General features: G+C 34.8%; 1 protein-coding gene across 3 annotated transcripts in view; it reads left to right on the top strand.

The window, feature by feature from the left end:
• The window catches only part of TRMT1L (tRNA methyltransferase 1L), a 43,717-nt gene that overhangs the window by 11,079 nt on the left and 19,137 nt on the right, over positions 1–13,501 (top strand). For all 3 annotated transcript variants that reach the window (XM_017848060.1, XM_017848062.1, XM_017848061.1), the window contains exons 4-10: positions 2,174–2,238; positions 3,868–3,997; positions 5,404–5,527; positions 5,995–6,074; positions 9,232–9,481; positions 9,872–10,084; positions 11,648–11,838. In XM_017848060.1, the coding sequence (XP_017703549.1) occupies positions 2,174–2,238; positions 3,868–3,997; positions 5,404–5,527; positions 5,995–6,074; positions 9,232–9,481; positions 9,872–10,084; positions 11,648–11,838 (1,053 nt within the window). The remainder of the gene's footprint in view (positions 1–2,173; positions 2,239–3,867; positions 3,998–5,403; positions 5,528–5,994; positions 6,075–9,231; positions 9,482–9,871; positions 10,085–11,647; positions 11,839–13,501) is intronic.

Raw genomic sequence — 13,501 nt, 5'->3', positions numbered from 1 at the left:
AAAAAAAAAAAAAAAAGAATGTATGATAAACCATACTGACTTCTTATGAAAAAAAAAGCTCTCATTTCAATTAAAAGGATCTCTTTCATATTCTTTACTTAGATTATTGTGTTTTTTGTTTGTTTTTTGTGGGTTTTTTTGAGATGGAGTCTCGCTGTGTTGCCCAGGCTGGAGTGCAGTGGTGCAATCTCGACTCACCGCAACCTCCGCCTCCCGGGTTCAAGCGGTTCTCCTGCCTCAGCCTCCTGAGTAACTGGGATTACGGGCATGTGCCACCACACCCGGCTAATTTTTGTATATTTAGTAGAGACGGGGTTTCACCATGTTGATCAGGCTGGTCTCAAACTCCTGACCTTGTGATCCGCCCACCCCAGCCCCCGAAAGTGCCGGGTTTACAGGTACAAGCCACCGCCCCCAGCCTCACTTAGGTCATTGTTTAGCCTTTAGGTTTGGTCTCCCTCCTCCAAGTTACTTCTTTTCTTAAATAGTTTCTTGTGGTATTTCTTTACTTACTCGTGGATGTGGGTCTCTCATGTACATTAGACTGTTGGGTTCTTTCACATGGTATTGATCTGGTAGATGGTGAAGATATGATAGTTTTTTTGTCTCGGTGAGCAGGTTTCAAAGTAGTTGACAAATAATTGAAGGTAGAAACAACAAGATCTGCTGAAGGAATGGATGTGAGGTGTGAGAGAACGAGCCAAGAATGCTTGGGTTTGGGACTTGAGCAAGTAGAGAAATGGAGTTGGCCTTTACTGAGCTGCAGAAGAGTGCATTAGGATCAAGTGTGGGAAAGAAGGCCAGAACCAGAAATTTTGGAATTTAAAGGATGGGATGCATCTAAGTGGAGATGTCAGGTAGCCCATAGGTTATATGAATCTGGAGTTCAGGAAGAATATGAGGCAGAAGATATGCATTTGGGAGTTGCCAGAAGGCAGATGGTATTTAAAGCCATAAGATCAGATAAGTAACTAAAAGAGTACATATTGATGGAAAAAAGAAGTCATCCAGAACTAAATCTTGGAGCACTTCAGCATATACAAGTAAGAAATGATCTGATCTGAGGTATAAGAAAAAAAGGCAGGCCGGGCACGGTGGCTCAAGCCTGTAATCCCAGCACTTTGGGAGGCCGAGACGGGCGGATCACGAGGTCAGAAGATCGAGACCATCCTGGCTAACACGGTGAAACCCCGTCTCTACTAAAAAATACAAAAAATTAGCCGGGCAAAGTGGCGGGCGTCTGTAGTCCCAGCTACTCGGGAGGCTGAGGCAGGAGAATGGCATAAACCCGGGAGGTGGAGCTTGCAGTGAGCTGAGATCCGGCCACTGCGCTCCAGCCCGGGCGACAGAGCGAGACTCCATCTCAAAAAAAAAAAAAAAAAAAAAAGAAAAAAGGCATTAGAGATGACTTACAGGCTTTGAGTTAAGAGCAACTGTAAGGCATTGTCGTTTTAAAAAAGTAAAGAGACCTGATGTAAGATAAATTATCAGTTTAGTCTTGACAAGTAGGTTTTGAGATGCTGACTAGATAACCAGTTACATATCCTTAATAGGCAATTGGAAATAGGGATCTGGCTCTTAGGAGTGAATTAGTAACTAGAGCTATAATTTGGGATTCCTTTAATTGGAATCGTGAAAGGAGCTTAAGTTGCCAAGGAAATGAGAAAAAAGTCCCTTAGCCACCCAAGCCTATGGAATATCTACATTTCAGGGCATGAGAGAAGGAAGAGGACCTGTAAAGAAGATGAAGAAAGGTGGGAAGAAAACCAAGATAGTACCATGTCATAGATGAAGAAGGGTCTGTATAATGGCAAATATATCAATAGCATGAGGCAAAGATGAAGCCTAAGAAAAAGTCAAGGTGGAAGAGAATAGGATAAAGCTGAGTCCCAGAGACACTAAACGACTAATCAAGATACAACAGATAGTCATGGTGGAACCAGAATTCAAACCTGGATCCCTCTGTATGTGTGTATATAGATACATATACGTAAGTATGTATACATACACATGTATCTCATGCATAACAATTGTATAAACTAAAGCAATCTCATTTGAATAATGACATTACGAATATAAGGTTAGTTCCAATTCTTATAAAACTTGCTTATAATTTTTGATAATTGAATATTTAATGAATAGTGATATGATAACCAGCTGTTCTTTATTCTAGGTTACAGGATGTGCATCTGTCACTTACCTTGTCGACCAGTGAAACCAAACATTATTGGAGAACAGGTGATCAGATATTAGATTGTTTTATTTTTAAATGTAGGCCTTTTTAAAGAAAGCGTAATTTTTACTTACTATGGAACTAAAATGTGTATGTTCAGCAGTGTAGTTTACTCTAAAATTCTGTGTCTGAGTCCTTTCAGATTATCATAATAGGAAAACTATCATAGTGTGAAACTGTCATAGTATGAAAAAAATTGCTATATTGAAGTTCTCATTTTATAATTTTTAGTTTAAGTCAGATAAATTGCTTCTTTGTGTTCAAAATGAAAATTAACTCATTTACTAATTTTGGAATGGAAAATTTAGAGAGTAGTTTTTTCTCTTAAAATTTTGGTCATGGAATAGAAGCTTCAATTTCTGTGATTTAGTAAATATCTTAGTGTGTTTTGATTTCATTCATCTTCCCCAAATCCTTCCTTTTAAGTTCAATCTTAGAGAATCAAGAAACTTTCTGAAATCTTAGTAACTTTTTAAAAAATACATGTGTTTTATTTTTAGGGTAGATTTGACCTAAGGGAAATACAAACTATAAAATTTTTTAGTGACACTATCCTGAATGCATATTCGTGTAATGAGTTCTCATTATTAAATTTTATTTTGAGTCACTAAAAGCAGTATAGTGTTGACAAAAAGGAAAATATTCTGTAAGTAGTAGTCAAAACAGTTTCTGGTCCATCAACCTAGTCCAAGTCCATATTTGAATATGATAATCACAGTACCACAAGGAACCTTGAGTAATGTGCTTGACGGTTTTCTATTTGCTGTAAGGTCCCAAGTAAAAAGGAGGTAGCAGCACTAAGAGTAAAAGGCATCAAAACTAGGAAAGAGCCATTGAAGCAGTCTTTTTGTTCTCAGCTAAAGGAGAAATTATGAAGTGAGAAATTTTTTACTTAGAAAAGTACGCTTCTAAGTATGTCTCTTAACATTCAATGGGGTACTGGAGCTGGCTCAAATTTTCAGAAATCTTTCAAGCTGGTTGTTTAGTATGGCCACCATTAAAAATTAAGTTATATAAACCTAAAAATGAATGAGTTATATTAAAAAACAAAGATAATGAATATTCACCTTTATCATTGTTCTGCATTTTAATATTATCTGTGCACTTACAGTTATTTACATCTATTATGTCTGCTGGGTGGCAGTGCTCTGTAATGGTATAATAATGCACATCTCTTCCTAAATTCACATTCAGCGATGTTACACTGATAACTTAAAATCTATGAGAGTTGTAGCTTGAAATTGGCTATGGCAGAGTATTTATGCCACAGAAATCTGCAAATACTACAAATCGGGGCTTTATTTTCCTGGAGAGCCAGTTAATAAACATTTACCAGCACACCACTCCTAACATTACGCCATTTTTAAATGCAACTTATAGAAAATACAATTATTTTCTGATTGGAATGAATGGGAAAAGCTAGGAAATTAAATTCCTGGCCTATTGTAAAGTAAGGTTTAAAAGTATATATAAATACAGGTAAGGAAATTAAGATCCTTTCAAAGTCACATGGCAAAATTAAAATTATCTTCTATACCATTAAATCCAAGACACTAATATACTTAAATTTGCAAACTTATACTTCTATTTCATTGTCTTAGTAACTTATTTAAATTAAATACTCTGTTTGATAGATATCCAGTAAAATGGGAGCCCATTATCATTGTATCATTTGTTCAGCAACAATCACCAGAAGAACTGATATGCTAGGACATGTTAGGCGCCATATGAATAAAGGAGAGACTAAATCTAGTTATATTGCAGGTAAGTTGAGCAATCTCATTAACATATTAATATGTAAATCCTTAAATAATGGTCCAGTTATTATTTTCAGACATCAGGCAGATAAAATAATGCTGATTTAACCAAATGATTTAATTCACTAGTCCATTACATCAGATTTTGGTTTCTTTCTGTAAGGTCTCCAAAAACATTTTAACATTCTCAACATATATATTTAATAAATGGTGTAGAAAAAGTAAGTGACACTCAAGTGACTATAGATATTTTAATGAAAGATTATAGAATTGTCTTCCCAGTGACAGCTTTTATACCCTTAACTGTCATGTATGTATTGTTGGAAAACACTAGAAAAAAGATACAGTGAAATAAAGACTATTAGTGACATGAAATTATTAATAGCTTGTTACTACTTAGAGAGCCCTTCTCAAGAATTAAATTAAGCACTAATGGCCCAAAGCATGTATTATATGTAATGAATAACTTCTCTATGTCTAGAATGGCACTATGTACCATTCCTTTAAGAACTGCAAAAAAAATAGTCACTGAATTAATTTCTATAAAGCTTGATTTTCTCACAGCACCTAAATTGAGAAAGGCTGATCTTGTGAGATATGCGACATACCTCCTCACTGGGTAGAAAAGGATATGTAACACAGTGCTAGAGAAAGATACTATTATTTGGCATCTTAGAAAGAAATATATAGTTGCCATTTAGTTAACATTCTGACTGTAATGTTATCAAGAAATCCAAACATAAAGGATCTCAACTCTCTGACACATCACATATCTCATTTCTTAAATATTTAAAACATATACGCATATAAACATCAATATTTCATCAGTTTATAGCAAAACGATTCTAACATATTAAATGTAAAATCATTTTTTCATTATAGCCATTTCAATGTAATTTGTGACTTGAAATCATTATGAGAAAATATTCTGAAGTCTCCCATGTTCAGGAATTAGAGTGATTCTTAGTAAGCCTTGCTAGCTAATGGAATGCAGCCATATGGAGATATTCATTTTCTAACAATTATACCATAGTAAAATATATGTAGCAAACAATGTAGTGTTTGATGAAACACAAAGGTGTTTTAGGATTTTGTGCTTTCCTAGGGTGATTTTTCTTAGGTATCAATACAGATGTATTGATGTGCTAGACAGTCAAGATAGTAAATTAACTTTCATTAATGAGATGTTTAACTGAGTGTTACTCTTTTGCAGAGAGTGCTGACTGAATCAGTTCTTTGGTTTTGGTTTTTTTACATCTGCCCAACCGTTTGCATTAACACAAAATAATATAAAGTTATTTTTCAAAATGTATATTGTTTTAGATGTTTAGAATTATTTTGTGTTTTCTTGGAAATCTTTTGTTTGGAATTATTTTGTGTTGCCCTGGAAATCTTTTCTTTTTTCTGTCTTAGCTTCCACTGCTAAACCACCTAAGGAAATTTTAAAAGAGGCAGACACGGATGTACAAGTTTGTCCCAACTATTCTATACCTCAGAAAACAGATTCCTATTTTAATCCCAAAATGAAACTAAATCGGTAAGCTAAATTGAAAATAGGGTTATGGGATGTTTCAAATTATTGTAAATGTACCTTCTCTTAACCTTTATGTTCTAATATGTTAAAATTTAGAACTAGGTGCAGAATAAAAATCATCTATCTTAACATTTTCCACAGAAGGATTGTTTCTTTTTTTCTACCAAGCCAGTGTCTTTATTAGAGAATAAAATAGGCCTAACTTTATATAATTACTGAACAAGCTGGTACTTTTGTGAGCAAGTTTTGTTTATAAATAAATAAATACTTATTAATAGAATCCAACTGGATTCATAGTTTAATTTCACGTATTTTTAGTTCTTATAGTATTAGGAATATGTTTTTAAGTCTCCTTTTGAAATAGTTTGTAAGTAACTAGGGACTTCAATTCACTATTCTTAAATGAAATAAAATCTATGATGGTGAAGCATGGTAAAGTAAAGTAATTTCAGATTATGATTTCCTTCTAGGCAGCTAATATTCTGTACATTGGCTGCTTTGGCTGAGGAACGAAAACCCTTGGAATGTCTAGATGCTTTTGGAGCCACTGGTAAGTGAGGACACTTTTTTAGAACCACATTTTATTTATTCGATTTTACAATATCTTTTCTTCGAAAATGTATATGGGTAGTGATGTAAAAAATTAAAGATCCAAGACAAAATTTTAATTTTTTATTGTGAAAATTTTAAATGTAAAAGAGTATAGTAAGTGAGTCCTGTGTATCCATCGCTTACTTCAAAAATCAGTGGTTCATGCTCAGTCGTTTTATCATTGTCTTCATACCTCATGTCATAGTCTTTTGATATCCATTAATTTGAAACAAATAACAGATACATCGTTTCATCTGTATTTCAGTTGAATCTCTAAAAGGTAAAGATTTTTAAAAAATAAAACCACTATACTATCATACTTTAAAAAATTAAGAATAATTCTTTAATATAAATTGTTTAGATATGCCCAATTATCTCATAATATGTTTTAAAATCAAATCAGAATGCAGACAAAACTGTATTTCAATTGTTTGATATGTCCAAGTCTCTTTTAAATCTATGGTTCCTTCTGTCATTTTCTGTGTGTGTGATAATTATTTGTTGACTTAACATGTCTTTTGACCTATAGAGTTTCCCGCAGTCTAGATTTTTCCTGATTGTATTGTTATGGTTCATATAACGTGTTCTTCTATCTCCTGTATTTTTGTAAATTGGCCATTTGATTAGATTCAAATACAGTTTTTTGTTTGTTTGTTTTGTTTTGTTTTGTTTTTTGTTTTGCGGTAATACTTGTTTACTGCAATCAGGCAGCACCTGATGTCTGGTTGTGTCTCTTTTTTGTGTTGTGATGATCACTGCCTAGCCTTTAGACAGTGGAATAAAGTGAAATTTTAAACATTGAGAATATTTTTCTCAAAAGACTTTATAGTAGACAAAAGAAAATAGAAACAGTAGAAAATTTCTAAAAAGCCTCCGTACCCAATCCAAGTCTTTCTTCATAAAGATTATAGGAATACACTTTTGGGGAGTTTGTGCCAAAAGAGTGAAAGCATTAGTTAGCTCTCCTTCCTAAACTCTCCTCAGGGAAAAGTAGTGGTTAAAAGCATGGCCTGCAGAACCAGACTGCCTGATTTCAAATCCCAGCTTTATCACTTGATAATTGTATGACCACAGGAAATTGTGCCTCAGTTTGCTCATCTATTGAAAGAGGAGACTCCTGCCGCCACCATGATGATCAGCATTAGTACTGTCTCAGTATAAATGTGGTAAAAGTGATGAGGTGATTTTTCTGATTATTTCCCAAGTCACTTGGATTTGAAATTTGAATCATGTTTTTACTCCTTGTTTTCCTGTTACTCTTCCCATATCTACTCAGCCACTAGGTCTGTTCTAATTTTTCTTTTCCAATATAACTCACATTTTCCATTCCATATCCACCAATTTAATGATTTCATAGCAAGCCTATTTCAGTAGCCTCTAAATAGTACCCTTGTTTCCAGTCATTTCTGTCCTCCAATTTGTCTTGCCTGTTACTGCTAAACAGCTATTCCTCTGAAGCACCACATTGTTACTTACCAATCAAAAAAGTCATTCATCTTTATTGCCTAGAGTCCAGAGTTCTCAGACTACATTTAATATCTTCCATATCTGATTCTAACCTGCTTGTCCAAATTTATTTCTCAGTATTTTCCACCATATCCTTTTACTTTACTCTTTTGAGACAAGAGTTTCGCTCTGTCACCCAGGCTGGAGTGCAGTGGTGCCATCTATCTTGGCTCGCTGCAACCTCTGCCTCCCAGGTTCAAGCACTTCTCCTGCCTCAGCTTCCCGAGTAGCTGAGATTACAGGCGCCTACCACCACGCCTGGTTGATTTTTGTATTTTTAGTAGAGACAGGACTTCGCCATGTTGGCCAAGCTGGTCTCAAACTCCTGACCTCAGGTGATCCACCTGCCTCAGCCTCCCAAAGTGCTGGGATTATAGGCGTGAGCCACTGCACCCAGCCTCTTTACTCTTTTATAAATCTGAAGTCATTAAAGCTAATATCTAAGGAATATATTTCCAGCCTCTTCTTTTAATGTGCCTTTGTAAACTTAGATCAGGTCTGGAGCAGTCATTGTGCATGTTTTGCCATTCCTAAAATGAGGATGTGAGAACTTACCTCACAAGCGTGTTGTGAAAATATGAAAAATACATATATATGAAGTCCATAACACATGGTATTTTTCCATTTCTGAGACACGTGTATGGAAAAGATGGTCAGTATTTCCAATACATAAGGGGTTTACTAATCTGTGTTGGCTGGGCTTGTGTTGCCATCTCTCATTTTGTAATGAATGTCCCTTATGACTTTAGTAGATAGGGAAAAACTGAAAAGGGGCACTTTTGGTCTTCCTTTTAGATGATTAGAAATTCTTCCTAATCATTTGCTTACGAATTTGGTTTTTTGGTTTTGTTTTGTTTTTGAGATAGGGTCTCAGCTTTGAGATAGGGTCTTGGCACCATCTCGGCTCACTGCAGTCTGGACCTCCTAGGCTCGGGTGATCTTCCCACCTCATCCTCCAGAAAGCAGCTGGGACCACAAGCGTGCGCCACCATGCCCAGCTAATTTTTGTGTTTTTCTGTAGAGATAGGGTTTTGCTATGTTGCCCACACTGGTCTCAAAATCCTGGACTCAGGTGATCCACCCGCCTCAGCCTCCCAAAGTGCAGAGATTACATGTGTGAGCCATCACACCCGGCCACAATTTTTTTTTTTTTTTTTTTTAATTCACAACAGTGTTACGCAGTGTTTGAAAAGTGTTAGTCTAGAAAAGTTTTTCATATTTTGGTCTATGATGGTAAACTTCAGCAGAAGGAATTCCAACTTCTTATCCTTCCTTCAAGCAGAGTAATCCCATTTGTATCAAGTATTCCATGGTCAGAAAAAAAGCAAAAAAGAAAACATTTTCCACTATTCAACAAAATAAAAAAACATACATATTTTATTATACAAGGATCATAAAAAAGGTTTATAAGAAGTATTAGTGAAAATCTGTTAGACATATTTTAGTTATAACCTTTCTTGAGAAGCTTTGTAGTAAGAAAGAATAAGATTCATGAAAACATTAAATTTTGAAATAATTTGTTACTTATAAAACTGTGTGTTGTCATTATACTGTTTTTATTCTTTAAAATTATTATTATAAAACTCATTTTCTTCCCCATTTTTCCTAAGGGATAATGGGATTACAGTGGGCAAAACATCTTGGAAATGCAGTCAAAGTTACAATCAATGACTTGAATGAAAACTCTGTGACATTGATTCAGGAAAACTGTCATTTAAACAAATTGAAAGTGGTGGTGGACAGTAAGGAAAAGGAAAAGAGTGATGATATTCTTGAAGAAGGAGAGAAAAATATTGGTAATATTAAAGTGACCAAAATGGATGCCAATGTACTGATGCATTTGAGATCTTTTGATTTCATGTAAGTAGAAAAAGACTTGCCATGTCACTTTCTAAACTTATCTGGAATTTTGGGGACGAGTGGTAGTTAAAAATTAAGACAGTTTGTTGTTGTTTGTTTATTTAAATTAATGCCATTTTTTGGCCTAAGGTATGCAGTATGAAAATTTTCTAGTATTTGAAATAAAATGCCTGGGCATGTCACTTTTCCTCTAACCCAAATTTATTTTTACATGTCTCATACATCATACTATCATTTTATTACTTAATTTCAAAACAGAATTATGTACTTAAAATAGATTTGCAATGTCCTTTTAAATTCATGGAATTTTATAATTAGAAATAATTACAATGGTATAATTTTTGTTACTAATATGACTTTAAAATATATCTATATGCTTTCTGATTTTAGACATCTAGACCCTTTTGGAACATCGGTGAATTATCTAGATTCTGCATTCAGAAATATAAGAAACCTTGGCATAGTGTCAGTGACTTCTACAGATATCAGTTCTTTATATGCCAAGGCACAGCATGTTGCCCGGCGTCACTACGGATGTAACATTGTCCGAACTGAATATTACAAGGAACTAGCAGCCAGAATTGTTGTAGCTGCAGTGGCAAGGTATCAAATCGTCAACGGTGTACTTAGTGTGTTTTAGTATTTGATAAAAAGAGATAATATTACAAGAAGTACTTATTACTCAAAACATGCACAAAATATAAATCCTGTATTCCTTATCTGTAATACTGGTTTCTAATTTTACATGGTATCTGTTGTAATTTTATTTAAAAGCTTATGCCTGAAATATTCAGTTTACTCTCCAATTAAAATGTTATTGAAATAAAGTAGTAAGAAAGAAAAGATTAAAGTGAAAGTTAATTTCCAGTTTATTTGAACAATGTAGGATAAAGGATAGCAATATGAAAGGAAAAGCAAAAATTGTTTTGTTTTGTTTTTTCACCGTGTTGCCCAGGATGAAACAAGCCTCCTGGCCAACATGGTGAAACCTCGTCTCTACTAAAAATACAAAAATTATCTGGGCATGGTGGTACACACCTGTAATCGCAGCTACGATTACAGGTTGAGGCACTAGAATCACTTGAACCCAGGAGCCAGATGCTGCAGTGAGCCAAGGTTGCTCCACTGCACTCCAGCCTGGGCGACAGAGTGAGACTTTGCCTCAGAAAGAAACAGTCATTTCTTTTATATCCATTCTATCTTCTTTATTTATATAGTTTGAATAAAATGATGGCTTACAAACTTGATTCTCCAAAATCATCTTACAAAATGGGAAGTTCTCTCCATTTCTCACCAGGATTTCCAAACAGAATTTGAAAACGGTTATTTTTGAAAGGGTGACTTTTTTGGAGCACTTACTATATGCAGATTATGCTAGAATAATATAATATAAATGGACATTGTGAATATAGATAATGGATGATCAGCTAGCTCACTTGCCAGCCCTAATACTAGTTTCAGAGCATTTAAGTGGAAATTTGTACCTCAGCATAAATACAGATTATTAGACTTCATAGACCTTCAGGGTTGTTTCTAATTACCTGAAAACTGATGTTTACTTTATGCATGCTAAGGACTTACTGCACATTCTTAAAAATGTTTATAATGTAATATCAGCAAATTCAGAGTAATATATATAAATTAAATTTAGTATGTGACTGCAGAGTACATAAATGGTATATAGTCGAGCTTAATCCAAAAAGTCTATAAAATTAATGGTGGAAAGGACTTTGACTATTCTTTTTTCACTCAATTTTCAGTAGCTAGCATACTCTCCTGCATATAGTCATTACTCAATAAATATATACTGTTTTGAAGAAGATTTTATAGGAAATAAAATAGATAAAAAGGAAGAAATGTGGTGGTGATGATAAGAAACAAAGTGAAAATGACTGAAAATCGAAAAATATTGCCCTATTGAGAGGATATCATAAGGGAAAATATCTAGAAACTGAAGACCCTCCCAAGCATCTTTTATTTCCTATGTTTCAATTTCTGTAAAAGTTATAGTAATGATCTTTTAAAAGCACTGCTAATGAGAATTGAATTTTTCTTGATGTCCCGTAACTTACCCATAGTCTATTGTCCAGATTTATATTTGTCAGTATAATGCCAAACAAGGGAAAATGATAAGCCCACAAAATAACTTTAAAAAATTTATTATAGAGCTGCAGCCCGATGCAACAAAGGCATAGAAGTACTGTTTGCAGTGGCTCTGGAACATTTTGTGTTGGTAGTTGTGAGAGTTTTGAGGGGACCTACTTCAGCAGATGAAACAGCCAAGAAGATTCAGTACCTGATCCATTGTCAGTGGTGTGAAGAGAGAATTTTTCAGAAGGATGGTAATATGGTAGAAGGTAAATTCAAGTTATATATTATGTTTAATTTATCTATAATCCTCCACTGAATAAGCCTTTATCACATCCCTAATTATATATATTATTGTCCTTTGATTTTAAAGATTACAGTGCTAACTTTGTTATTTCCTATACTGGATTTCCTTTCGTCAACAGACAAGACATTCGTGTGAGTTTATTAAAGTTATTTACTCATGCTGTACAATGTATGCTTTCTAGTTCTGCCTTCTATCGAAACATCTAGAAATAACTTAGTTTCCACTCTCAACTAATTTTAGGAACATAAGTCAGATTACCTTTTTTCCAGACTGTTACAAATCATTAATTTTATAAAAATAATTTTTCGGCCGGGCGCGGTGGCTCAAGCCTGTAATCCCAGCACTTTGGGAGGCCGAGACGGGTGGATCACGAGGTCAGGAGATCCAGACCATCCTGGGTAACACAGTGAAACCTCGTCTCTGCTAAAAATACAAAAAACTAGCCGGGCGAGGTGGCGGGCGCCTGTAGTCCCAGCTACTCGGGAGGCTGAGCCAGGAGAATGGCGTAAACCCGGGAGGCAGAGCTTGCAGTGAGCTGAGATCTGGCCACTGCACTCCAGCCTGGGCGACAGAGCCAGACTCTGTCTCAAAAAAAAAAAAAAGAAAAAATAATAATAATTTTTCATGTTTCTGGCTGTGTATAAAAGCCATCAGTTATAAAATGCATTCAATAAACATTTATTGAGCCTCTACTATATGCCAGGCCTGGGGATGGGAAAACAAGGAAAAAGCTGTAGTTTATGCCTTCGTAAAGCTGTTTCTGTCTGTTTCAGTTCTGAGACATGGAAACAGTTGCTCATTGTTTTGTGTTAGGTTCTTGGTATTTTTTAATACGAATTTTTGAGTTTAGCACTTACTAAGTTGCAGGTTTTTTTCTCATTTTGTCAAATTTTTTTTTTAAATCTGTCTTGCAGAAGTTTTTCATTGCTAATTGAATGTTTATATAGTCTGGATTTCGCCTGTAGTTAGAAAGAGCTTTCCTATTCCTAGACTATTCAAAGTAGATTAGGTTGTATTGAATAGTACACCTTTCCTCCACTGATTTGAGAATACCTTCTTTATGTTATACTAAAATTCCACATGTATTTGAGTTTGTTTCTAGATTTTCTATTCTGTTCCAGTGGTTGGATATTTATTCATACACGTCTATCATACTGTTTTGACTACGGAGGCTTTTCAGTGTTGTTTAATATCTGTGATGGCAATCCCTACTCAGAGCTCTTTGTTTTCAGTGTTCCTGTATTGATCTTTTGTTAACCCCTTAAATATAAAAGTAAATAATAACCCAGTTGGCATATTATTTTGATCACATTAAATTGGGGAGAATAGATACTGTGATTTTTGAAGCTTCCTACAAATATAATATGCTTTTCATTTGTTCAAGTACTTTAGTATAATGTTAACTGGTAGTGGTAATAGAGGGCATTCTGTCATGTTCCTTACTTTTGGTTTCCTCTAGTGCTTTTTATTTTTTTTATTTTTTTTCCGATGGAGTCTTGCTCTGTTAATCAGGCTGGAGTTCAGTTGTGCAATCTCGGCCCACTGCAACCTCTGCCTCCCAGGCTCAAGTAGTTCTCCTGCCTCAGCCTCCCAAGTACCTGGGACTACAGGCGTACACCACCACA

This window comes from Rhinopithecus bieti, unplaced genomic scaffold (genome assembly GCF_001698545.2).
Source record: "Rhinopithecus bieti isolate Rb0 unplaced genomic scaffold, ASM169854v2 scaffold_27006, whole genome shotgun sequence".
NCBI classification, from domain to species: Eukaryota; Metazoa; Chordata; class Mammalia; order Primates; family Cercopithecidae; genus Rhinopithecus; species Rhinopithecus bieti.
Note: the sequence above shows the minus strand (reverse complement) of the source record. Positions and strands in the feature narration are given on the sequence as shown.